General features: G+C 33.4%; 3 protein-coding genes across 4 annotated transcripts in view; 2 read left to right on the top strand and 1 right to left on the bottom strand.

Moving 5' to 3' along the window:
- The first annotated feature begins 1,343 nt into the window (after positions 1-1,343).
- fam177a1 (family with sequence similarity 177 member A1) lies at positions 1,344-8,466 on the top strand. The gene is given in 5 exon segments (NM_001105707.1): positions 1,344-1,457; positions 4,522-4,704; positions 4,788-4,854; positions 4,935-5,032; positions 7,169-8,466. Coding segments are annotated over 5 exon segments (621 nt in total). The 5' UTR covers positions 1,344-1,388; the 3' UTR covers positions 7,373-8,466.
- On the bottom strand, positions 8,323-20,654 carry ppp2r3c (protein phosphatase 2, regulatory subunit B'', gamma). Its single transcript, NM_200131.1, is given in 13 exon segments — positions 8,323-8,710; positions 8,807-8,866; positions 10,987-11,124; positions 12,718-12,854; positions 13,412-13,487; positions 13,701-13,756; positions 14,093-14,225; positions 14,383-14,453; positions 14,565-14,662; positions 14,814-14,926; positions 15,831-15,935; positions 16,258-16,385; positions 20,479-20,654. Coding segments are annotated over 13 exon segments (1,374 nt in total). The 5' UTR covers positions 20,546-20,654; the 3' UTR covers positions 8,323-8,518.
- A 22-nt stretch (positions 20,655-20,676) lies between these two features.
- prorp (protein only RNase P catalytic subunit) overlaps positions 20,677-23,910 on the top strand; it is a 36,033-nt gene continuing 32,799 nt past the window's right edge. Inside the window, exons 1-4 of one of the 2 annotated variants that reach the window (XM_073928232.1) lie at positions 20,677-20,772; positions 21,643-22,062; positions 22,869-22,916; positions 23,000-23,132. In XM_073928232.1, coding sequence (XP_073784333.1) covers positions 21,683-22,062; positions 22,869-22,916; positions 23,000-23,132 — 561 coding nt within the window. In that variant the 5' untranslated portion in view covers positions 20,677-20,772; positions 21,643-21,682. Of the gene's footprint in view, positions 20,773-20,967; positions 22,063-22,868; positions 22,917-22,999; positions 23,133-23,910 lie in introns of those variants that run through there. The other variant, XM_678197.10, reaches the window with a different exon arrangement.

The raw sequence follows: 23,910 nt of genomic DNA, 5'->3' as shown, positions 1-23,910 counted from the left end.
AAAATAACAATGCATGCTTTAATTATAGTAAAACTTTAAAACTTCCAGATCCATTGATAAAACAGCTTGTTTTTGAGAATTTAATATTTATGCATATAGTTTTATGATCTGTTCGTGGAATAGAAGCAATATCAACTACTACATCATCTTTATTTAAGCTCTTAGACACTAGACAGAAATCAATTCTGGGCTGGCTGGACCCTGTTTTATTGCTCCATGTTTTATTATGTGGAAATTTGTTTCTCCAAATATCACTAAGATAAAATTCATTGATGAAGCTTTTAAGATTACGATTATTTAAGTGAACCTGGTGGCCATTCATCAGTTGTTCCACCTAGTATAATTTTAAAGTCTTCTCCAGTCCAACTAATAGAATAGTATGGCATTTGGGTATTTGTTTAGCCAACTAATAAATATCTATTTATAATATAATCTATTTATAAATAATATATTCTATCTATTCAAAAATGTTGTAACTATTCAGATAGTATATCCAAATACATTCCCCAGAATATTGTTCAGAACAACAGTTGTTAGCACTGTCGGCTCACAGCAAGAAGGTCTCTGGGTACAGTCCCGGCTGGGTGAGTTAACATTTCTGTGTGGAGTTTGTATGTTCTCCCTGTGTTGGTGTGGGTTTCCAGCAGGTGCTCCGGTTTCCTCCACAGTTCAAAGACATGCGCCATAGGTGACATAAATAAACTAAATTGGCTATAGTGTATGTGTTGGAATGAGTTTATATGAATGTTTCCCAGTTCTGGGTTGCAGCTGGATGGGCATCCACAGTGTAAAACATATACTGGATAAGTTGGCAGTACATTCCTTTGTGGTGACCCCTGATAAAGGGGCTAAGCCGAAGGAAAATAAATGAATATTGTTTTTATCTCCTCCTAGCTTTTGAAGTTTTATTAGCATTTATTGTAATGGACAAGCATTGCATTTTTGTTCAATAAAAAGTAAAACTTTCAAACATTTTTGACAGATTACCATCTATATATTTACAATTTTACACCAACTACCCTTTTAAACCATGAGTATTATAGCAAAACCAAGTTTTATTTATGATCACTATGGTTTAACTGTTTTTTATTTGTTTGTTTGTTTGTTTGTAGTAGTAATAGCTATAAATAGCTAAATAAAACGTAAATAGCAAGATAAAACGTAATCCAAAAATTCTTATTGAGCAGCTCCGAATAAAACTTATGTTTGTGTTAACTTGTATTAATAACAACGAGTTTTGTAAATTTGTCAGCGTGTTCGCGAATTTTACGTTACTAAAAACTAAGCGATCTATTTACGCTGGAATTGTTTACATGTGACGTCACTTCCTGGTTGGCGTTTCTAGGAGGAAGAGCTCGAAGAAAGCAACAGAAAAGGCTGAAGAAGACATGGCTGAACTGTCACTGTACCTCACAAACGTGAACGTGTCTTTAGGGCAAACTATGGACACAGAGAAGGTAAAGTCATTTACAGAAGTAATAAGTCATTTGTTATTCATAACCGTACTCTATTTTGATACAGACCACAGTCGAGAAATGTCACTCTACTTCCTTGTTCGTAACATCTTTGTCTAGCAAGGAAACGTGTTATTTTGCTTATTTATAACCATCACATTAGGTTTATAGAACATTTTAATTTGTTTAATGTTTTTAAAATTAATTTCAATATAACAATGTAAATTATAGCTGTGTTGTTATGTTATAAATTACACGTTTATCTATCTGTACAGTTTTATAGTATAAATAACTATAAATTACACATCGATCTGTCTGTCTATCTAGCTGTACAGCTATCTAATTTATACATTAATGATGTATTTGAGAAAAAAAGAACAACGTAAATGATAAGTATCATTTATTTATCTCAGTGGTTTTCCTTTACTTTGTTTATTTACAGTTTATATAACCATATATTTGAAATGTATATAAAATGGTATACCAGTCTCCAAATTTCTTTCTTATATCAATCACTAAATCTATTTATTTCCATCTATATAATTTTATAATCTATCTATCTATCTATCTATCTATCTATCTATCTATCTATCTATCTATCTATCTATCTATCTATCTATCTATCTATCTATCTATCTATCTATCTGTCTGTCTGTCTGTCTGTCTGGGTTGTAACGGTATACCACTATCATGGTTTATCACGGTTTGAATGTATATGATTATCATATCGTTAACATTCATATTGTTTAAAAAAACTTTAATAAATATGTTATTAAACACAAAATTAGGGCTGCATTATTTCGGAAAAAACTGACATTGCAATACTTTGTAGTTCTGTGATTATATATTGCGACATGAATATAATTTCCCAATATGACTTAAGTAACTGTTTGGGAAGAATTCACAATTTTGCATTGATTGGGATGATTTTGTAGGGGAGTGCATCTGCATAAAATATCCAAAAAATAAATATTAAGAATGTAATAAAAAATTAAAGCACAGATAAAAACGAAATAAACTGCTTCATGGTTTTAGGTGGAATGTTACAATATTAAGGTAAAGAAATTCAATTATTAAATCTAAAATAACACTGTGTGGTCTTCATTTGATAAATAGTTAAGCACAATTAATCTTTGTTAAACTTTATATTTTTTTGTTCTCAAATGGTTTAAATTTTCTTAAATTCCCTAAATCTACAGAATCAGTGTAAAAAAAACACACTAATAGATTATGGTCGAAATTCACAATGACTCAACAAATCATGTGTACTGAACTGTTAAAGAATTAAATAATTCTATTCAGTTTTTCACCAAAAAAAATAAATCTTTAAAAATGCCACTTTTTCCCTCATAAAAAAAAAAAAAAAAAAATATATATATATATATATATATATATATATATATATATATATATATATATATATATATATATATCCTTGCTTTCTGTTAAATAGTTTAAGTTGTTGTTTTTTAACTGGGAGATGTATAGCTTTACTTTTTAAATTTTATTTAAATATTTATTTTTGTAAAGGAGACTTTTTCTGCAATACATGTTGCAATATGAATATAACTTCACCAGGAATAAAGAAATCATCAATTAGGATTGATTGGAGTAATTTTCTAAGTTGCAAGCAAAAATAATTACAACAGAGCAACAAAAAAGGGAAATAAACAGTGCCTAATGGTTTTCTGGAGAGTCAAACAGCATTCAGGTACATAAGTGAATAATGAAAAGTAAAATAACACTCTATAGTCTTCATTGTATTAATTCAGTAAAACAACTCCTCATTAAAATTACACATTTACTTTTTTTTGCACCTGGATACTTAAAATTTTCTTTAAATGCCTTTAAAACGCATGCAAATTATAAAGTTTCACTCTGTTATGGTTATACTTTACAATGACTCCACAAATATCCCGTCATATTTTCTAAGATGATTATCATATCGTAAAAGTCTCAAATCGCTACAACCCTACCCTACTATCTATCAATCCGCACGATAATTTGGTTTCTCACACAGTCCAAATATATGTGGTACAGGTGAATTGGGTAGGCTAAATTGTCCGTAGTGTATGAGTGTGTGTGGAAGTTTCCCAGAGATGGGTTGCAGCTGGATGGGCGTAAAAACGTGCTGGATAATTTGGTGGTTCATTCCACTGTGGCGACCCCGGATTAATAAAGGGACTAAGCTGACAAGAAAATGAATGAATGAACAACTAAATGTTACAATTACAAAATAGTACAATCTATTATACAATAACTTAACAATATAAATTATAAGTCTATCTGGAGTAGTCTATCTTGCAGTAGTCAACATTTGAAATGGATCAGATCCTTTTATCAAAGTTGAACTCATTCATTAATTTTCCTTTGGCTTAGTTCCTTTATTCATCAGGGGTCGCCACAGCGGAATGAACTGCCAACTTATCCAGCATATGTTTTACATAGCGGATGCCCTTCTAGCGAGAGGGTGCTCGCTGCAGAGCCATTTGAGCAGAGCTGAGCTCCAGTGAGGGGGAGCATGAGCTCTCGCTCCTCCTCCTGTAAGCTGTTTTAATGCGTACACCAACCCCACCCCTAACCCTACCCCCAGTGACATCACTCGTAGAAGAAGTGCAAAAAAGGTGGAGCTCAAGCTCAAGCTCCCCCTTGCTGGAGCTCAGCTCGCCCAAATGGCTCTGCAGCGAGCACCACTTGCTTCTAGCTGCAACACAGCACTGGGAAACACCTAAATATTCTTACATTCACACACTTACACTACGGCCAATTTAGTTTTTTCAATTCACCTATAGTGCATGTCTTTGGACTGGGGGAATCTGGAGGACCCGGAGGAAACCCACGCGAATACGGTGAAAGCATGCAAACTCCACACAGAAATGGCAACTGACCCAGTCGGGACTCCAACCAGAGACCTTCTTGTTGTAGGGCGACAATGCTAACCACTGGGTCACCGTGCTGCCCCAAAGTTAAACTAAAACTAAACTATATATTAAAACTAAAACAGTTTTTGTCTTAAAACAAATTTGAAAAAAAGTCACCACTAAGTAACAATAATCTGCTTGTTTAGACTTCAGCTGTGGTGAAAGAGTTTGAAAATGTTGAACTTGGAGATCTGGGCAAAAAACAGCCAAAGATTCCTCGCAGAACAATCTACTTCGCAAGCGGTGAAACAATGGAGGAATTCAGTACCGATGAAGAGGAGGAGGAAGAAGAAGTGAAGAAAAAGAACAGTATAAGTACAGTGGATCCGGTGAGTGGCATCAGATTAGTGAATATTAATGCATTCTCAGTTTCATCTTGCGCTCATTAACAGTTGATATCTCTGATTTGTAGTCCAAGTTGACCTGGGGTCCATATTTTTGGTTTCAAATGTGGAGAGTGGCGACCTCGACCGTCTCGGGTAACGAAACTCTCTCCAGTCTGTTACAATTGCTACTGCATAAATAGTCTAAATACATTAATTAAACCAATATGTTTCAGTTTGCGACTATCTTGGAGAGAAAATGGCCTCATTGCTGGGAATCACAACACCAAAATATCAGTATGCAATTGATGAATACTACAGGATGAAGAAGGAGGTTTGTACACAAATTGGATTATTCTACAGCCTTCACTAATTAGTGCATTATATATAAAAATATAGTATATAGTGTAATATAGCTTATAATATATATTTTATATTCTTTTTTGTGAAAGTACAATAAATTTTTAACTCGTGTAGCCTGTGGGTCAAAGATGACACTGTAATATACTTTTTTTCTTTTATCGATTAAAAGAGCCCCTATTGAGCCCTTATTATGGATTTTTGAAAATGACCTTCCATGTAATGTATAATACAGCACTAAGTGAATGAAAACATCCAGCTGAGGTTTGAATCTGAAAGAGCACAGTTTTTAAAACTATTTATTCTTTAACGAAATAGTCGACTCAGAGTCAAATAAATGAATCGAATGAGTTCGGATCTTTCGCTTGAACGCGTCAACATCGGTACGGTACATCACCAAATATGTAGTTCCAGGTCTGGTAAAATGTGAACGCGCTTTCCCTTCAGACACTAGCGGAGCGAGGTGGATCACGAGACTGGTCATGACGCGAAGATGAGGCTCATTTACAGATGGAGATTCAGCTGTAGGGAATAAAGGGTTAAAGTTCATTTTGTTCCAGTCATTTTTCTGATTTTTGATACAATAACCTGCGCTGTAACCAGGGACTCGTCGGCCGTTTACTATTAGAGGAAGGAGCAGCAGAGACTATTATGTATGGGACTTTATCAGACTTTGACAGGGACTTTGTCAGTAACTGGTACAGTTCATATGGATCAGTTTCTTCTTCCTCCGGATCCTAACATGTTAAGTGTAAATAACATTGTTGCATCGTTTTGTGTAGTTTGCAAAATATATATTTGTGTTTTATAAGTTGTAATCGCCCCGCACGGCTTGTAATCATAATAGATCAGTGCTTGTACTGTATCTCTCAGGTTAAACCTTCATGGGGCTATTCACATATTGCATCCAAAACCAAATTAAAAACACGAAGCGTGCTTCTTCCTTACCAATGTAAACGAATTTTTAAACTGGCAAGAAACTGCATTACTTCAATGCATTCCTGCATTGGGCTCTCACATACTCCGTGTGCTACTTTATAGCCTCAGTGGTCCTTTCTCTTCATCTCGCGCTGAACTCAATCCACCAATCACAACAGACGTCGGTCATCGGCCCAATCAGCGCAGTTTAGCTTTGTGCTAAGGAGGGGTTTGGGAACAAATTAATAGCTGAACGAATCATATAGGAGTCATTGGGATAATTAGGTAAAAAATGTATATTATTTTTGACCTTGCATGCATATTAGTCTGTTGTTTGAGACCCCCAAAACCAAAATATGACCCTTTATAATGCAAAATAGGGGCTCTTTAAAAATATTTATCATCTTTGACACATGAGCAGTTACTAATATGGTTGCACAAAAATCTTACATTGTGATATTTTGTTTTTTCTGATACACTGTGATATGAATACAGTTTTACCAGATGCCTTAAATAGCTCAATTTGGTAAGAATTCTGGTACATTAATTGAATAATCAAATGTAAAATAGCACTGCATAGTCTTCATCCTATAAATAATTCAATAAAATGAAAGTTACAAACGGTACAATTTCTTGTGCCTGAATGCTTTGAACTCTCTTGATATCCTCATACAGTCACAGACCCTAAAGACACATGCAAATGATAAACCTTTTGGTTACATGTTACAATAAGGTTTCATTAGTTAATGTATTTACTAACATCAGCTAATAATAAACAATACGTGTACAGCATTTATTAATTGCAGTTCAACATTTACTAATGCATTATTAAGATCCAAATTCATGCTTGCTAACATTAGGTTATACACTTTGAGTTAACATGAACTGTGTATTTTCATCAGCTAACATGAACAAATACTGTAATAAATGCACTGTTCATTGTTTGTTCATGTTAGTAAATGCTTTAACACAATCTTATTGTAAAGTGTTACCAACTTTTCTCCATCAAAATAAAAAATGACTCCACAAATCTAATGGTATGATCTGTGGCTCCTGGTCAGCTACGTATACTCCCAAGTCAACATTGCAGATCCTTCATTGTGACTATTGCAGATGCACACACTGCGATATCAGTGCAAATACTACATGAGGCTTTGGCCTTGTGAGAACCCTAAAAATGTGTAATCTGCAGGAGGATGAAGAAGAAGAGGAGAACCGCCTCTCTGAAGAAGCAGAGCGACGTTTTGATGAGCAGCACAATCAGGAGAACCAACAACCAAAGACGGAGCAACCAGAAGCCACTGCGTCTTTTGTGAACGTGACCTTTGAGCTGGAGCAGGAATCCCATGCCAGCCCTGATGCCGCGAATAAAGTGCCTGCACCGATTCCCTCCTAAAATCCTGAGCGTGTTTCATGCTTCCACCATATTTACTGTAGACTAAAGGCGTGCTAGATTTCTTTTTTGTGGGACGAATCTCATGAAGTTGAACATGAAGGTAACCTGTCGTATATACATAGCTGACAATGGCTCTGCTTTTGAACGCAGATCTATTTGAATGATCGTTTTATGAAGCCATACATAAAAACCTCTCTTAGTCACTACAACAATTCGCTGTACGTTTGAATAATTGTAAACACCTAAAAAGCCTGCTAACACTACAACAAATGCATGACTCTTGTCAATCAATCTAGATAAAGATGCTGTCAGATTAGTCTTAAAGGGGACCTATTATGTAAAAATCACTTTTGTAAGGGGTTTAAACACAGTGGTGTAGCAACAGTCTGTAAATATATATATAACTTCGTATGGACAAAATTCAATTTTTTTCTTATCACACTTGATATAAACAGTCTTTAGAAACACTTTGATTGACATTCTCGCTTTGTACATGTCCGAAGGGCAAAGCCCCTCCCATTAGTGATAATCTCTCCCTCATTAGCATAAACAGCCTTGAGGGAGAAGCAGCCATCCTTAGCTGTTTTAAATCTGCCACTAAGCTAAAGCATAAGCATTTGTAGCTCCGCCCTCTTTTAAAAAGAGCACAATCTCATTTGAATTTAAAGCAACAGTCACCAAAACAGCACATTTTTGGGCACCCTTGCTCTAGGGACATATAGTATAGAGACTTCTTTTACATCTTGTGAAAAATGAGCATAAAAGGTCCCCTCAAAACATTTCTGTTACTGATGATGTAGTGTTCAATGATCAGAAAGGAAATATTCTAGGCTTATTTTTCTAACCATATATTGTTGTTATGTGAACGCATTATTTCATTATTTTTGCTGTGAATGTGCTTTACTCATTAGATTTGAGTCTACCCCTGTTACACAAACGAAAACATTTCATTTTGGAGACTGTTTAATTTATTTGTGTACAATAATTTTGTATTATGTAGGTGAAAATGCACCTACCTTTCTATAATGTAGGTGAAAGAAAAATACAGGTTGTTTTTGTACATAATATTACTTAATAAACAATTCAGCATACAACTCTGGAATTCGGTGTGTTTTTCTGAGTGGCTTGACTATTGCATTTGTGATGTCATGTGTCGTCTAAATCTGCAGCATTGCTGTCGGTGTCGTTGGCCACCAGAACCTCTCTGTTCTCGTAAGTCCAGAACCCATTGAGGTCGATGAGGATACTAGAGACGGTGTCACCCTGACCACTGTTGACCAGGTCCTGCAAAGTGATCTTATATGGATCTTTGGGTTTCACCATATCAAAGATTTCATCCTGTAAGCCAGAAACCAAAATACATGAAGGTGGTTATTCAGCAACCTGCAATAAAATGACTTGCTGATAATTGGCAATGCACAGAAGGTCATTTACCTTAACATCTTGGAAGGAAACTGGCTCTTGACCATGAATTTTCATTTGTTCCTGAATGGCCTGATATATATATATATAGAGAGAGATAAATCGGTTAGTTTCTGCTTAGAGCTAATAGAGTTATTAAATGTTAGCTATTTATCAACTATTTCTCAAGTGATGTTTATCAGAGCAAGGAAATGATAGATAACTAGTAGGTTGAACTGATATAAGAAATCATTTGTACCTGTTTCAGTGGATTTATTTAACAAGTGTTTATCTTAATTAGCATTATAATTATTGTAACCAATGGTGCCTGCAGCTGTACGCACAGTGCGTACCTACCATGAGAGGGTGCGAATTAATGCAGCTTTTTTATTTATTTATTTTTTACAATTCAAATTTATTATTAATCAGTATACACTAAGATATATTGACAAAGTAAGAACGAATGAGAATAAATAAGGTGTGCGTTTGTGTGTTTTAAAGTGTGCATGTACTTGCATGGTGGGAGATACATAAAGAAATCTATTGGCTTTAGTTTGCTGGCAGTTTTTTTACGCACTAAAAATTACAAGTCGGATAGCAATTGTTTAAAAGGTTCAAAATGAGTGAACTCTTTTTAAAACAGCTAAACTTAATCAAGACATTTGCCAAAAGGCCTAAAACTAATGACACAAATATTGCTCATGAGACCGCAATCTCATCAGCACCTGAGCCGGGGGAACTCCAGGCCCAGCCTCCTCCCACGGAACAGCTACCTTTCAACGTGTTTTAAACAATTTTATCTGACAGACTGGCACAAATGAGCAGACATCTTCAGTCTAACAAAGAGTTTCTGAGTTCTCTCACCCTTTCAAAAGAGTTTGAGACTTTGAAGCACTTCACCTCAGATGTTACTCGTTATTCTTGTTTATCCAGTAGACAAACCGACCAACAAAAAATATATTAGGAATAAGATACAATGATGTGCTTTCATTTTCTAGGTTTCACTTGGCGACAATGCCCTAAATAATGTAGCCTTTGACAGCAAGCATCAGTGTGTTTTGAGATTGAAATAAGAATAAGGGATGATGAGGTGGGGTGGTGCTGGATATGTGTGTACCTTTCAATAAAATCCTGCAGGTGCCCCTGATTGTAACTTCTGTATTCTGTATTGTTTTTATTGTTTGTTTTTATGGAATGTGTGCAGCAATATGGTGATGCTCATAACAAATTTCCTGTCAAGGACAATAAAGTTTTACTACTACTTATGATCAATATTTAATTTAAATGATGTTCTGTGCCAGACATGGACATAACAATTCACTGTTCAAGTGCAAACAAAAGTAAAAACCTCATAAAAAAATAAATAAATACAAGCACATGCCATGAAACTGTCCACTTGTACTTGTAAGGGAAGAAAACTAAAATAACTAAAGATCAGATATTTATACGATAGACTGTCAGCTTTTCTGTTTGTCCAGTAACATCGCAGCAATATTGGTCTAACTTGGATTACTATTATCTTTTGCGCTGTTGAGCTTAAATAATTAATATTTAATAAATTGTCTACAGCTAAAAACTTCCAGTTTTCTTCTTTAAAATATCTAATAAAATATTATGTACTGTCATCATGTCAAAGACAAAAGAAATTAGTCATTAAAACTACTTTCACCAGCATGGACCACCCCACACTTTGGGCTAGATATTGTAGGGATGTATGGATGAAGGGGAATGGAATTAAGAGAATAAATAGTGAACAGGTAGGTAGGTTGATCGGGCATCCTACAATGATGCCCAGAGACTCAGAGTGGGGGTACCGTCTCTGTAATATTTAGGTAGAGTGATTAGGACCCCCCTTGATACAATCTAGGAGGGAAGAGAGGGTTATGAGGATTGTTAATGGGAAGCAAAGAAATAGAGGGAGGTTGGATTCGAGAGAAGAGGAAGAACAGTGCTTGAGGGCTGGTTTGCCTTAAATAAGTTTTAGGAAGTAGGTGATTTGTTAAGGAGGCAAGGTGAGGCATGGTCTTGCTGCCAAACTTTTGTTAACCAGTTAACTCCATATATTTAAAAGTGTGTTATAAATCTATTAAACAGCCCTTAGGAAATATTTGAAACAGAATTAAACATTCACATGAGGGTTAATAATTATGTCTTCAGCTGTACATATTATAATATATAATCTTTTGCTGGATTTAAATATAAAAAGTCCTTACTCTGAAGAAGTAGTTGAGGGCAAACACATTGAGATAGCCTTTGTTCTCCATATCCAGGAGTTTGAAGATGTACTGGAGGGCTGCAGGCTCTTTCCTATTCTCTAGAGCCAGCACAAAGTCCAGATAGGTCTTATAGTCCTGAATGGAGGCATTGGAAAGAACATATATATTTTAATATTGTTGTTAAATACAGGTATTTTCAGATAATAAAAACGTTAATGGATATTATGTATGAATCTACACGTGCACAAGAAAATTATGTGCATATGTTTAGTGGTAAACGTTTATGGGGGTGCATTTGACTCGACTAGTATCTTATATTACAGTTATGTTGTAACATGAACATACTGTATTTTTATAAAGTTATATGTCGACTATTGCGGCAGCATGGTGGCTCAGTGGTTAGCACTGTCACCTCACAGCAAAAAGGTTGCTGGTTTAAGTCCCAACTGCCCATTTCTGTGTGGAGTTTGCATGTTCTCACCGTGTTGGCATGGGTTTACTCCGGGTACTCCGGTTTCCCCCACAATAAAAAGACATGCGCTATAGGTGAATTGGCCTTAGTGTGTGTGTGTGTGTGTGTGTGTGTGTGTGTGAATGTAATCGGTGTTTCCCAATACTGGGTTGCAGCTGGAATGGCATGCACTGCTTAAAACATATGCTGGAATAGTTGGCGGTTCATTCTGCTGTGGCGACCTCTGATAAATCAGGGACTAAGCCAAAGGACAATGAATGAAGTTGACTATTGCTCTTTATTGAGACATTAATCATGATTTTGACAAAGAAAATAAACAAATAAGCATCAATATTTTCATCATAATAATATATAATAATAATAATAAACATTTCTTGAAGACCATGTAAGCATATTAGATCATTTCTGAAATATCATGACAATGAAGACTAGTGTAATGGCTGCAGAAAAAGGTCATCGCAGGGATAAATTTTAGAATATTTATTTCTAAAAATAGAATAATATTTCACATTATTTGTTTTTTTTATCTAAACACTACCTTCAGTAACATGTAATACATCTACAAGGCTCCTAATGCATTACTGCACCATATGTTGGAGCGCTGTTTAATTAGGCCTTGTCTGCAATGCATTTTGGCCAATCAGATTGTAAGTTGATAAGGGTTTACACCTGTTTCTTTTGTCCATTTTCGACCAATCCCCTTATTTTTAGAGGAGAACAGTGTATATATGTACAGTGCTCAGCATAAATGTATACTGTACATATAATGAGTACACCCTTTGTTCGAAATGAATATTATTATCAATCTTTCAGTAAAATAGCCTTTCATTTTGGGGGATTTTAACAAAACAGTTTTATTGAAGAGTGATATCCGTTAAAATATCCATTACAAATTGGTCAAGGAAATTCTTTAGGATTAGTAAGAAACATTAATACATTTAAATTAATTCAAGTGACTGCAAAAAAAAATTACAAAATTTTATATTTTTGTAAGTTTCTCTTAACTTGTTCCCTGTTTATTAAAATTGTATTTTATGTTTTCCCCTAACATATTAATTTTTGGACTGTGATCTTAAGTATTTTTCATATTTGATCCGGTTTTGATGCTAACCAATCTAGTGTATATGCACAAATATATTATTGTAAAGCATCCTATAGAAAACATATATTTAAAAGAAAGATCTGTGTGCTCATTTATGGTGAGTATTATATGTATCTAATACTTTGTGTGATGCAAATTCATGATTTATTCATACCATTTCACCATCATAGGTCAAGCATTCCTGGTAGACGCGGTCGAGAAAAACACTGGTTAGTGTTCCAGTGCCATAGCGAGACAGCTCTTCCTTACTGAGCATCCCATTATGGTCCTTATCCAGGTTGAGATATTGACCTGTATACCGGAAATATGATGATTAACATATGAGATTTAACAAATGTACAGTTGAAGTCAAACTTATTAGCCTAATGATGTTTAACAGAGCAAGAAAGTTTTTATAGTATTTCCTGTTATTTTTTTTCTTTTGAAAAAAGTCTTATTTGGATTATTTCGGCTAGAATAAAAGCATAAATAAGAATACAATTTCTCCATAGTCTACAGAACAAACCATCACTATACAATGACTTGCCTAATTACCCTAACCTGCCTAGTTAACCTAGTTATGCCTTTAAATTTCCTTTTAAGCTGAATACTAATATCTTAATTAATGTCAAGTAAAATATTGCTATAGTGAAATCGGTTATTAGAAGTTTAAAGTAATTACCCTCAATTGAAACCGGTAGTCACTGACACACATAATACGTAAAAAAAATGTAAATCAATGGCTTCTGGTTTTCACCATTTTTCAAAACATCTTCTTTTTGCATTAAAGAGAAGAAAGAAACCAAAGCAGGTTTGTGACAAGTGAAGGGTGAGGAAACGATCAGAGAATTTTCATTTTTGATGCCTACCATAAACTCGAAGAGCAGAAGGTGCGGAGAACCAGTTGGACTCCTGACTCTCCTTTGACAGCTCTTCGTCTCGAAGCTAAATATTTATAAAAAATTATTAGTTTCATTCAAAAAAGTATTGGAAAAAATGTAGAGTGCCATTTCAAATAGTATGAAAAAGTGCATCAAATGTACAGTGATTTAATATTGTATTTCCTATGATGACCACTTTGTTATTTTTTTCTGATAGACAGACAGACAGACAGACAGACTTTTAATTGGTGATAATAAGTGAGAATCTGCGCTCTACCTCAAGTAGGTCATCCAAGAAACTGCAAGCCAAGATGTCCTGAATTTTGATTTTGCCTGCAGATTGAGGACAAAACATTACAATGATTCTATTCATGAAAATATAAATAGATAGAACAACACAAAAAACGGGGAACTAAATAAATAAACAATGGCCTACTGGTTACAATACAAGCAAACATTTGTAAGTGTATATATCTAAATACAAGTGGTCATACATTTATTAACAGGACACTGAATGATTAAAGAAAGACACTGGATGACAGAATAACATCACACTGAATGGTTTCTGCAGGTTCTTATGCCCAATAGTTTCTGCAGGTGCTGTGATTTAAATGAAAAGGCAACATCTGGATTAAATATACAAAAACAGCATGACCACGGGAGAATTACCAGTGTGCAGAGGATCAAGGAAGAAGAAGAACTTGCGGACGGCAGTGCAAACATAAAACGAGTAGAAGGATTTCTCCAGGCCATCCAGTTGAGGGAGTGTAGGAATTAATTCTAGGATGTAGTTCTCCAAATCCTGCAGAAAATAAATAAATAAATGAATACAATATATATATATATATATATATATATATATATATATATATATATATATATATATATATATATATATATATATATATATATATATATATATATATATATAATAATTATTATATTATTAGATTACTCACAGACTCACGCAGATAACCCTGACCGGCTACATCATAGAGACTCAAACCAATCCTTGTCTGGTGCAGCCATACTACCAGAGGAAAAACATGCAGATCCACATGTGATTCATCTGTGTTACTATGTTCAGGGTCAATTAAGTACTCATAATTAAATTTAATTTCAGCGCAAATTGTATAACTACCTTTCCTCATGACATAGTTGAAGAACTGCATAATTGATATCCTCCCATATGGATCATTATGAAGGAGTTTGGCGTAAACTCTGGCGGTGAAGAACAGCCTGAATGATTGTAAAACAAATATTTTAGGTAGTCATGAGGCATTGCTCACTTGTGAATTATACTATTAGATAGACTATTAATTAGAATATAGGTATCAGCTCATGGTTTCATGTGAAACTGAGACTGTAATCTTCTCTATGACGCACTCACTTGCATTTGGTGCCTGCTTTTTCTCCAACCTTTAGGAAACTCTCATAACTGATCATGGCCTCATCACCGGTCGTGGGTGGGACTTGATGTTTATCAAGAAGAAACCAAAGATTCTGTACAAAAATAAATAAATACAGGTAATGATGTGGCCATTTTGTTTGTTTGTTTGTTTAGGTGATTTTTTTTATTTATTTCAGTTTTAGTCTAAAAGACCAACCATAGTTGTAATTGTCATGTTAAAAATAAAATAAACAAATAAAAGAAAGAAAAAGAAATATAATTTTATTTTTATTATTATTTTTATTGTTTTATTTTGTTGTTGTTTTATTTTATTATTATTTCATAGTTTTATTTTTAATATTATTTTTATTGTTTTACTATAAAATAAATTATAAAATAAAACAACAACAACAAAATAAAACAATAAAAATAATAAATAATACAAATAAAACTACAACAATTTTTTTAAATAATACAATAAATAATAATAATAATAAAACAACAAACATAATAATAAAACAATAAACAATAATAAAATAAACAATAATAAATAAGATAAATAAAAAAATAATAAAATAAAATAATAATATAAAAAATTATAATAATAAATAACATAAATAATATTAAAATAAAACAACAACAAAATATAAAAATATAAGTAAATAATAATAAATAATATACATAGTAAAATAAAACAAATAATAATAAAACAATAAAATTATATAGTAAATACTAATAAATAATATAATAAAATAAAACAAAAAAGTAATAAAACATCAAAAATAATAAATAAATAATAATAAATTTAAAAAATAATAATAAACAGTACAAATAGTAAAGGAAATAATAATAAACAATATGCATAATAAAATAAAACAAAATAATAATATTAAAACAATACAAATATAAAAAATAAATAATAATGAATACTAAAATCAAATAAAAAGCAAACACATTTAATAAAGTCAATGCAGAATGTTTTCTTTGGGGCACCAGCCAAATAACATGTGCTCTCACTTGTAACTCTTCATTGTCCAGTAGTTCTCTGCTTTTCCTCTGGAGAAACACTGCCCTCGATTCTTCCCTGAGTTTCTGCATTAAGACTTCATCTTCTGCAGGAAGCTGATGAGAAATATTGAACAGTCACAATTAATATTATAATTTACTGTTTTTATTCATTCATATTTTCATTGTAATCTTTTTTTTGCTTTATTCAAACTATATCTTAGTTATAATCTGTAATAATAATAATAAATAACATAAAATAAAAATGTTCCTCAGACGATTATATTCAAAGACTAGAGCTAGGTTTATCTGTGTCATCAATAGGTCAGATTATGACACATGGACGTACAGTAATTGTAACATTCTGGTTTTAATATAATATTCCACCACCACTCACAGCGCTGTATTATTATTACTGATCAGACCATGATCAACCCACCCTGTAGTAGAAGCGTGGGATGTGTTTAAATGAATCATCTTCTCCTTTTTCACCCCCTTTCCATTCAGTGTAATACTTGCTGAACAATTCAGATTCCTCTGCTTTCTTCTCCTCCTCTGTTCGGCCATCTGTTCAATACAAGGATAGATATGAACCCACACATTACAATTACTCACGCAGTACCAACCTCCTCTATACTAAATTAAATGATAAGCACAACATTTTTATCTACTATTCGAAGTAAACTGTTTGTAAACCTGAGAAAACCTATGGATGAATTTCTACTATGCAATACATTTTCAAGTAATTCCATAATTCATGTTGTTATTTAGTTAGTAAGTTAGTTTGTTAGTTAGTCAGTTTATATAGCTCACTTTTTACAACACAACGTTGCCCAAAGTGCTGAACACAATCAATACTTATTAAAATAAGTCCTACAGCACATACAGTTGAAGTCAGAATTATTAGTGCCCCTGTTTATTTTTTCCCCCAATTTCTGTTTAATGTAGGGAAGATTGTTTCAGCACATTTCTAAGCATAATAGTTTTAAAAACCTATTTCTAATAACTGATTTATTTTATCTTTGCCATGATGACAGTAAATAATATTTTACTTGATATTTTTCAAGACACTTTTATACAGCTTAAAGTGACATTTAAAGGCTTAACTAGGTTAATAAGGTAAACTAGGCAGGTTAGGGTAATTAGGCAAGTTATTCTATAACGATGGTTTGATCTGTAGACTATCGAAAAAAAATTAGCTTAAAGGGGCTAATAATTTTGTCCCAAAAATAGTTTTTAAAAAAATTTAAAACTGCTTTTATTCTAGCTGAAATAAAACAAATAAGACTTTTTCCAGAAGAAAAAAATATTATCAGACATACTGTGAAAATTTCCTTGCTCTGTTAAACAAAATTTGGGAAATATTTAAAATAGAAAAAAAAATCAAAAGGGGGCTAATAATTCTGACTTCAACTGTACATAACAATATAACAAGACAAACCTCTTGACACAGTAAGAATAAACTGATCAGATGACATTAGTGACCTACAAGGATTATATACATGTAGGAGAGCTGTTAAATAAGATGGTGCCAGACCATTTAATGATTTATGAAATTAATAATTTAAAATCAATCTGTATAAAACCACACGTTTGGAGAACGTGCCAACCCCCAGCCTATTTAGTTATAATATATTTTCCCTTATCTCTTGCTTTTAATTTTTTCTTTTCTTTTATTTATTTTATTATCACTGTTTATGTTACTTAATACACCATGTTGTCAACCTCCGACCTGTTTATATGCTCAATTTGAAAAATGAATGCACATCATATATTGTTTATGACAGGGGTCACCAACATGGTGCCCACGGGCAACAGGTAGCCCAAGAGGATTACATGTGTTGCCCACAGGCCTGTTCTAAAAATAGCTCACCATTGCACCACATACCAGTAAGCTGAATCTAGCATTTTTTGAAGCTATTCTTTTTAAATCACACCTGCACTGGTGTAAAATTTGTTAATGACATTAAGGTGTATATATAAAAAAAACTAAAACTATTTCAGACAAATAAAGTGTTGCATATTGATATTTCTGTTTCTTACCATGTTAAATCATTGTTGAGAACTATTGTGAGAAATCATTAACATGATCTGTCTCTTCACATAGATGAATATCATTAATCATTAATAATAACAACATATAATTAAAAGTAAATTGAGAAAAATTGGTATTTAAGAAAGTGTGTATCAAACTGGTAGCCCTTCACAATAATTGGTACCCAAAAAGTAGCTCTCAGTTTCAAAAAGGTTGGTGACCCCTGGTTTTTGCACATCATATACTGTGTGTTGCACAATATGAGGGTTATAGTTTGGTTTATTTTTATTCTTTTAAACAATTTTGTATTGTTATATACTTTTTTTCTATTTGTGCTGTTAATGTATTTTTGTTTTATTTTTGTTTGTTAACAGTCATTAAAAATCCAATAAATAGGAAAGACCTGTGAATATGTGTTCATGCTTGCAAGTCCTTGTCAGAAGCCTCGCAGACACGCAGGACTAATTGCAGTCTATTCAGGGCATGTTAATCTATACAGGATAAAATACTACACTAACTACAATTTTACTTATGGCAATCAAATCAGACAGATTTAATTTATAATTACATAATATTGTAAATAGATTATGTTAAAGTTGTTAAATTATGTTTAAGTTTAATAAAAAAAAATTGCCACGAATTTAATAATAGTATATTTTATAAAGGGACAATTTATCCTGTATTAAATAATACCATATGCATCTGAAAAATAAATTGACAATTTGATTAATTTACATTAGGGCTGCACGATATTGGAAAAATCTGACATAATGATATTGTATTGTAATATACTGTATCTATAAATTTTCACCAAATGATTAAACAGCACTATTTGGAAAGAATTTATAATCACACTTTATTTAAAGCTTTAATTCTTGACATTAGCAAAGTGTTAAATATGACCTTTGCTTTAATAAACTCATAACTTTGTCCTTATTAATAGATATCAAGTTAAAAGATATAAGAAAGTTTAGGTATTGGGTTAGGGATGTAGAATATGATCATACAGAACATTTGCTTTATAAGTACTAATAAGCAGCCAGTACCTCAATAACATGCATGCTAATAAGCAACTAGTTAATAGTGAGAATTGGTCCCTAAAATGTTACCGAATGTATTCATTTTGATTGACTGGGATGATTCTGCAGGGGGAGTGAGTGAGTCATGCATAAAATGTATTAAACAAACTACAAGCATTGATAAATGCAACAAAGCAAAGAAAACTCAACATAACTCAACAACTCAACAATGCATTTATATGGGACGTGACTATTGCGGATGCACACTGTGATATTAATGCTGAAACGATGTATTGTGCAGCCCTAATTCACATCATTTATTTATATTAACACATTTATTTACCAAATCAAAGTGTTATTTCTCATTTTGTTTGCTTTTATTACATTTTGAGTTATTAATGAGAAGCATATTTTTGTATTAATTTGTTTATAATCATTGAAAATGTAGCATCACCCAATTTTATTATTTTGTTTGTTTATAGTTGTTTGTGCGTATTTATAGTAATAAAATGATTGATTAATTGTTTTAATCTGATTTAATTTGATTATATAATTCACTGATTATCATTATTAATCAAGTATTCATTCCATTTTATAATGCTACATTTAAACAAATTAAACACTAAAATCTAATTTCTTAACCGGTTTTGCACGACAAAAACTATCCGACATGGGTTGGGTAAATCTTTTGGCTGATATTGGAAAAATTTGACATTGTGATATTTTGTTATTCTGCGCTATACATTGCGATATACTTTGTTATTCTTGAAAATAATGTTTGGTCACACTTTATTTTAAGGTTCAGTTCTCGCTTTTAGCAAACCATTTTGGCATTTGCTTTGATAAACTCCTAATTTACTCCTTATTAATAGTTATTAAGGTAGTTTAGGTATTGGGTAGGATTAGGAATGTAGAATATGATCATACAGAACATTTGTTTTATAAGTACTAATAAGCAACCAATATCTCAATAACATGCATGCTAATAAGCAACTAGTTAATGGTGAGAATTGATCCCTAAGGTGTTACCGAATGTTTAAAATATTACAAATATTACACTACCCAAATGTATTTATTTATTTATTTATTTGTTTGTTTATAGTAGTTTGTGTTTGTTTATATTAATAAAATGCTTGATTGTTTACTTTAATCTTACTTAATTTTAAGATAGAATTTACTTATTTTCTTTATTAATCCAAAACTCTTAATTAAAGTTTTTAATTATGCTAAATTTAATCAAAATAAAATTTCCTAACTGGTTTCCTGTCTGGTAACAAAAACTATCCAACACGGGTTGGGTAACTATGGTTTCAATACAACAAACTATACCATTATATGAATCTAATAAACAGCTGAAAATTAAAATAAAGTATATTAACGAGTATTTCGTATAGCTTACATTACAATGTTTTACTAAATCTGTCAGCAAATTTAGTGTTGCTATAGTAAAACACGGCTTATTTCCACTCTAAATCCTTCTTGATGTATTTAATTAAGTAAGGGATTCCTATTTACACCTATAAAGGTTATATTATTTGCATACATTACATACATTTGATCTCGCTATAAATCTCTAAAGTTGTTGATTAGCAAACAATCATCTTACCAGGTTTCAAAGAGGCGAGTCTTTTTCGCAGTAAATCTTTCCAATGTGCGGTTATGTCGTTTGCCATTCTTAAATACACTCGATCATAATATGTTTTAAATTGTGTATACACGCCACTGTTTAACAAATATTACTAAGTTTAAACAGAGCCTGGTCGATCGACTGTTTACATCTCTGACTTACAGTCGCGCGAGTGACGTCATTACAGCGCGACCACACCGTGGAGCGTGAATGGCTGCTCACCTCGAATGTACTTGCTTTCTGTTTAAAAACCAATGACTTTGACCGAATACTGTAAGTTTGGATATTTTGTTGTCTTAAATCACCAACTATTCTATCATCAAATGTGAGTTTAATGGAAAATATGCGATATATGTGCGGCGAGTAGCTCAATACTATGCTTTAAGTACAGAAGAACATTTTATTCGCTCTTAGATTGCTAAATATTTTGTATTTCTCTAATTTTTATGTATATACACATGATTACTTAACAAGAAATTAGGCTTTGAAAGAGCATACATCAATTATTTAATCCTGCGCACTTATTTGTGGTGGAAAGTTTCCATTACATCTAAATTAACGTTAGTTAAAATACATTATTGTAAGGATAATGGGATTTGTAGCTATGTCAAAATCAAGGACCTGCATGAAGCATCTCTGCACATGGGTTGTCAACCCCTTGTATTTTAGGCCTGATTCACCTCCACATAACATCACAAATGCTGTCAGATTGATCATAAATCCACACACAAGATATTACACCACTAAAAGAGACAAGCAAGCACAATCACCAAATGAAAAAGGCTTCACTCCTAGAACGAGACCCGCATTCCCTCATTCAGTATTCAGTGCCGGAGCAGCCAGAAAAAGAGCCGAATTTTTGAAACATAAGTCAGGGTTAGATACAGAAAATGATGATACACCTGTGAGAGTCAGAGATTCTCCAAATATGGTCCTTCCTGATCGTCCTCTGACCCCATCAGAATGGACAAATCTCAAAAAGGATTTCTCCAGGCCTGAGCTCTTTGAGAAGGTGATGATGGAAAATCTGGTCAGGGCCAATGTAGATGTCAACATCGCCAAATCTCTCCTGTCCTATGTGGTCCAAGATAAGGGTACTCTGTCTTATGAAATTCTTTTGAGGTATCTCACTATCTGTGTCAGGGCCGGGCATCACTCTGAGGTGTTTGACGCTTATGACATTATGAGATCCTGCTTCAAGTCTCTGGACCTCGGAGCATCAGCACTGTTTATTAAAGGGTTCAGTCAAACTGATCGTTGGAAGGAGGCGATTTCCATGCTGCAGGATATGAAAAAGGCCCTTCTGCCGTCTCCTCGTAATTATGGAGATGTTATTGCTGGAGCGGTGCTGCATGGTGACTCTGAGACCAGCTGGAAGCTTTATGATGAGCTTCTGGAACTGGGTCTGGTGCCGGGTCAGGACACCTGGCAGTGCCTGTTTCAGAGCGGGATCACTCAGCGAGGACATGAGGATAAACTATTTGATGTTCTTTCATATATGAGAGATAATCAGATCTACCCAGAGAAACCACTGATGGAAACCATCAAAGCTTGGTTTGAGAGGTAAGTGAGCAATTCCATGCATATGTTTGTTTTCCCCAGAATAGCAAAACCTTTTTTTTTTGTGTGTGTGTATGTTTTGTATTTTAAAGTACTGTATATATACTCAAAAATGTCTATATTAGTGTTTTCAAATAATTTTATTTGATTTACCAAAGTACTATAAGTGCAAATTTTACATCTGACACATCCATAATGAAGCTTTTCCCTCATAAATGCAAAAATGTTAAATAAAATAAAATAAAATCAGTCATTTAGGGTGGCACTGTGGGTAGCATGATCGCCTCACAGCAAGAAGGTTGCTGGTTCGAGCCCCGGCTGGGTCAGTTGGCATTTCTGTGTGGAGTTTGCATGTTCTCCCCGTGTTCGTGTGGTTTTCCTCTGAGTGCTCCGTTTCCCCCACAGTCCCAAAGACAAGCGCTATAGGTGAATTGAATAAACTAAATTGGCCGTAGTGTATGTGAGTGAATGAGTGTGTATGGATGTTTCCCAGTGCTGGGGTTGCGAAGGCTGGAAAGGCTTCCACTGCATAAAGCATGTGCCGAATAGTTGATAGTTCATTCTGCTGTGGCGACCTCTGAAATAGAGACTAAGCTGAAGGGGAATGAATGAATGAATGAATGAATGAATGACTTCCACAGACAAATTGATCACCTAAAAAATACCAAATGCAAAATAATGTACACCAGCAAAATAAACATTGTAATTTTTGATTACAATGGACTTGATTTTGTAGTGGTTTTTCATAACTGTGTAAATGCTTATTATATGTGTATTTTCATGATTTGTTTTATTTTTAATCTGTACAGTTTACCAGATCAAAAATGGAGAGGAAAGTTTTCATCTGTCACCCCCAGGTACTAATGAGTTTTAATAAAAAACCCTGATCATACAGACAGCTATAATTGGATGATTGGTTTGGATGTGTGTTGTGTTTCAGTGGAGACTGCAGAAATTGCAAGGCCTTGCTGGAGTCCATTCAGCTGACTGAGGTAGAGTATGCTCAGCTGAAGCACAACGTGATGGAGAAAGTGATCGAAGGAGGCGACGTCTTCAACAAAAGCAACCCAGAGGTCTGTCTGTTACTTAATGATTTACCTCCTTTCTAAGAGTTAATTTCTTCTTGATGGAGTTAATAAGAGTTAAGCCAGTTTTATTATCACTCTTAAACATTTTTTTACAAAAAAATTAAATTAATAAATTTGAAAAAACATGCCTAAATGTTTTATAAAAACGTTTAAACATTAAAATTAATCTTCAATTCAATTATTAAATGGAATTAACGGAAAAGCTGAAATAAAAATAAAGCTAAAAATGTTTACAAAAGGGCTACAATTTTCAGCTAAAATAGTAACAACAAAAACAACAGCAGCAAAGATATTTTAATTTCCATAGAGTGAACGACAGTTAAGCCAGTTTTGTTATCACTAATGTAAAACTCTTTAGGGTTCATACGGTCATGGAAAACCCGGAAAAGTCATGGACTTTCGACCTGGCATTTTCCAGGCCTGAAAAAGTTTTGGAAAAACAGAAAAACCCACAAAGTTTTGGAAAAGTCATGGAAATTAGATCTGTAGTCAGACTACTAACAATTAGTAGTCTGTATACTTGAATATAGGTTAGTTGTCTTGACTTCTATTCTGTCCTTGGCCAATCCCATACTCTCACATTATTAGTGCGGTGTAAGCATTATCTAAATACATTTTACATAGATATAAATATAAATTTGGCGTCACCGTGGCGCAGTGGGTAGCACAATCGCCTCACAGCAAGAAGGTCGCTGGTTCGAGCCTCGGCTGGGTCAGTTGGCGTTTCTGTGTGGAGTTTGCATGTTCTCCATATGTTCGCGTG

This window comes from Danio rerio, chromosome 17 (assembly GCF_049306965.1).
Source record: "Danio rerio strain Tuebingen ecotype United States chromosome 17, GRCz12tu, whole genome shotgun sequence".
NCBI lineage: Eukaryota > Metazoa > Chordata > Actinopteri > Cypriniformes > Danionidae > Danio > Danio rerio.
Note: the sequence above shows the minus strand (reverse complement) of the source record. Positions and strands in the feature narration are given on the sequence as shown.